General features: G+C 35.5%; 1 protein-coding gene across 1 annotated transcript in view; it reads right to left on the reverse strand.

Annotated features, from left to right (window-relative positions):
- LOC106867626 (receptor-type tyrosine-protein phosphatase F) overlaps positions 1-3,362 on the reverse strand; it is a 26,177-nt gene that overhangs the window by 15,723 nt on the left and 7,092 nt on the right. The window contains exons 5-6 of the mRNA XM_052977119.1: positions 1,288-1,461; positions 923-1,003 (exon numbers count right to left, since the gene is read on the reverse strand). Of these exons, the coding sequence (XP_052833079.1) occupies positions 923-1,003; positions 1,288-1,461 (255 nt within the window). The remainder of the gene's footprint in view (positions 1-922; positions 1,004-1,287; positions 1,462-3,362) is intronic.

Consider the following 3,362-nt stretch of genomic DNA (forward strand, 5'->3'; position numbering starts at 1 on the left):
GCCGGCCACACCAGTCACACCAACAAGTTCATCAATTGTTTACCAACGGTCCTTCATGATCAGGTCATGAATTTTCGTGATGTTTTCATTCATTGGGTGGAGGCGTGTGGCTTAGTGGTTAGGGTGTCAGTCCCATGATCGTAAGATTGTGGTTTCGATTCCTGGACCAGGCGACACGTTGTGTTCTTGAGCAAAACACTTCATTTCACGTTGCTCCAGTCCACTCAGCTGGCAAAAATGAGTAACGCTGCGATGGACTGGCGTCCCGTCCAGCTGGGGAACACATACACCATTGAAACCGGGAAACCGGGCCCATGAGCCTGGCTAGGCTTTAAAGGGGCGCATTTATTATTTTTATTTTATTTTTCATTCATTGGGGATGTTGACGGTCGCCCTGAATGTGGTTGTTTTTCAAGCATCAAGTGACCATTCCGAAAATGTGAAAACCACTTGTGAACTTGTGTTTTGCTCATGGCAGCATCCTTGCAAGCTGTTTGAAGAATGACAACTGTTTTGGCTGCCATTTTCTCCAGCAGAAAACAATTTCATGGAAACATGCTGTTCCTTCGCTTCAGCCATCGCAAAAATCAACGAGCAGGGAAGAAGCACTGTAAGACAAAGACACACCACATGGCAGTATGACCATTGTTGACGCTGCCACTCGGCAGACTGATGCCTGGGGGTCACACCAAGTGGCTTATAGCGGCGGAAGCCTGGACTACAACAGGCATATACCACAGAGAATGATTCTGCTTACTTTTGGGTACCTCCTCGTATATATATATAAGCGTGACATAGTTCACAGCTGAGTATACTGTGTTCTCCTGGATCAGCAATAGACAATTCAGTGATAAACGACGATAGAGGTATTTTCTATGTAAAAAATAATAATAATAATAATAATAATAATAAAATGAAAAACTTAGAGTTACCTCCCATGATATCTCGAGCGTTCTTTGCATTATTTGGTGAACTGTGAAATTTAAGGGACTGACCGACGGTGCTGGAAATAGAAGTAAAATGATCTGTTAAAGACAAGTAACGGTATAGAATTGGTAGTGGTACCAAATATATTCTAGAATTTCATACAAGTGTTTCGAACTCGATGTACTTGTTGTTTAATTATCCATGGGCAAGTTCTCATGTATAATGCGCGGAAGTCAGGGAGATTTATAGTGTATTTTACCTGTGATACACAGGACAGGCAAACAATTAAGTTATAAATGAAAAGGAAAACCAAGGTGATATAATTTTTTCTTTAGTTATAAAGAATTCTTCAGTTCTTACCTTGTATTTCTGTTGTAACTGTGATAGGTGAAGAGAAATTCCCCCAAAGTTCTGTACCATTTTCAACATTGGCAGCTCTTACTCTGAAAATGTACGTTGTATAAGGATGTAAGCCGCGGACCGTATGGCTTATAAAGGGAGAATCTATGTTCACAAGTTCTTGAACAATTTGATCTATTAGAAAAAAATAAATAAAAATCAATAAAATAAAATCGGTCAGTTAAGTGACTTGGCACCTTTTAGCTGCAATCTCTTCTTCATATTCCAGCATAAATTAAAATTTGAAAGTAATTTATGTTGCTCTAAAAGCCTAACCATAAGTAAAATAAAATTTTAAGTTAGTGTTTAGCATAATGTAAGGAATGTTGGAAAAGTTAATTAGAAATAATTGCAAGGTAAGACAGGTAGATAATTAAAATTAGTGTTATAATATTTAATGTGGAGAACATTAAAACATCAGCCAGAAATAATTGAGGTGAGATAGACAGATAGTTAGGTTGGTATTAATATATTTATGTGGAGGGTATGAAAAAGTTAAGAAATAATAGTGTTTCTCGAAAAATAGATAATTAAGTTAGTGTTACTATATTTAATGTAGGGAATATTAAAATATTAACTAGATATAATTATGAGGTGAGACTAATAGATAATTAAAATTAGTGTTATAATATTTAATGTGGAGAATATTAAAACATCAGCTAGAAATAATTGAGAACATATTTATGTAGGGAGTATTAAAAAGTTAATAAGAAATAATTGCGTTTCTCGAAAAATAGATAATTAAGTTAGTGTTACTATATTTAATGTAGGGAATATTAAAATGTTAACTAGAAATAATTACGAGGTGTGACAGACAGTTAAGTTAGTGTTAAAAATCCATGATAACTAATATGATAAAGAAGGTAATAGACAACTGTGTGCACTGGAATGGTTGTCTATCCTTTCTTCTGTGAATAAATCAGTTAATAAAAAGTTGATACCTCCAAACTACGCTTTACTTTTACAACAGCCAATATCTATTTATTTATTTATGTAGTTATCCATTGATTTGTATTACAATGTAGACGTGATAAATTTTTGAATTAGTACAATAATTCATTGGAAATCTTTGCAAAAATATCATTTTCAATGATTAACCAGACCCAAAGTGACTTACAAGGAATAAAAACCAAGTTTGCTGCAGATAAACAGATAATATGTAAAGAATTGTGATAAGGTATAGATTGATTTCACATTTATCTTATGTAGAATCGGTTTAATCTTGAAACAAATGCAGCTGACCCTTTGAATTACAGGCACAACAGAAACAGGAAGAAAGAGTGAGAGAAAGTTGTGGTGAAAGAGTACAGCAGGGTTTGCCACCATCCCCTGCCGGAGCCTCGTGGAGCTTTAGGTGTTTTCGCTCAATAAACACTCACAACGCCCGGTCTGGGAATCGAAACCGTGATCCTATGACCGCGAGTCCGCTGCCCTAACCACTGGGCCATTGTGCCTCCTATTGTTGTATACTCCCACTTTATTTATATTTGAAAAGTTTTCTCCTACTTTTTTGAATTGCAAAGTCTTTGATCAGATCCTCGCAATTTATCTTACATAACACATCTCCTTCTATATTTAGAAGAGATAAGACACCCTGAATATTATTTTAGCAAATTTAAAGGGATTTCTTTTGTACTGTAAACCATTTACCATTTGTATGTTGCTTCTGTTTCGTTTATGATCTTAGCACGTGCTTATTTTGCTTAATGGTCAATCAGGCACGGGTTATTAACAGTAATTAAAGAAAAAAATTATTTCCAAATTAAATGATTTAAGTAAAGTCAGGCTTGATCTACCCTTGTTGTATCACTTTGATATTAGTTTTTGAGTGTTGAATAATCCAAAACACACAATAATTCCTACATAACATTAGAAAATGATGAATGAAAAAACAAAGATTTCTCATCATCATCATCATCATCATCATCATCATCATTTAACATCCATTTCCCCTGCTGGTATGGGTTGGACATTTTGATAGGAGCTGACAAGCTGGAGGGCTGCACTGGGCCCCTCTCTGTTTTGGCAGGGTTTCT

Source organism: Octopus bimaculoides, chromosome 27, assembly GCF_001194135.2.
Source record: "Octopus bimaculoides isolate UCB-OBI-ISO-001 chromosome 27, ASM119413v2, whole genome shotgun sequence".
Classification (NCBI taxonomy): Eukaryota; Metazoa; Mollusca; class Cephalopoda; order Octopoda; family Octopodidae; genus Octopus; species Octopus bimaculoides.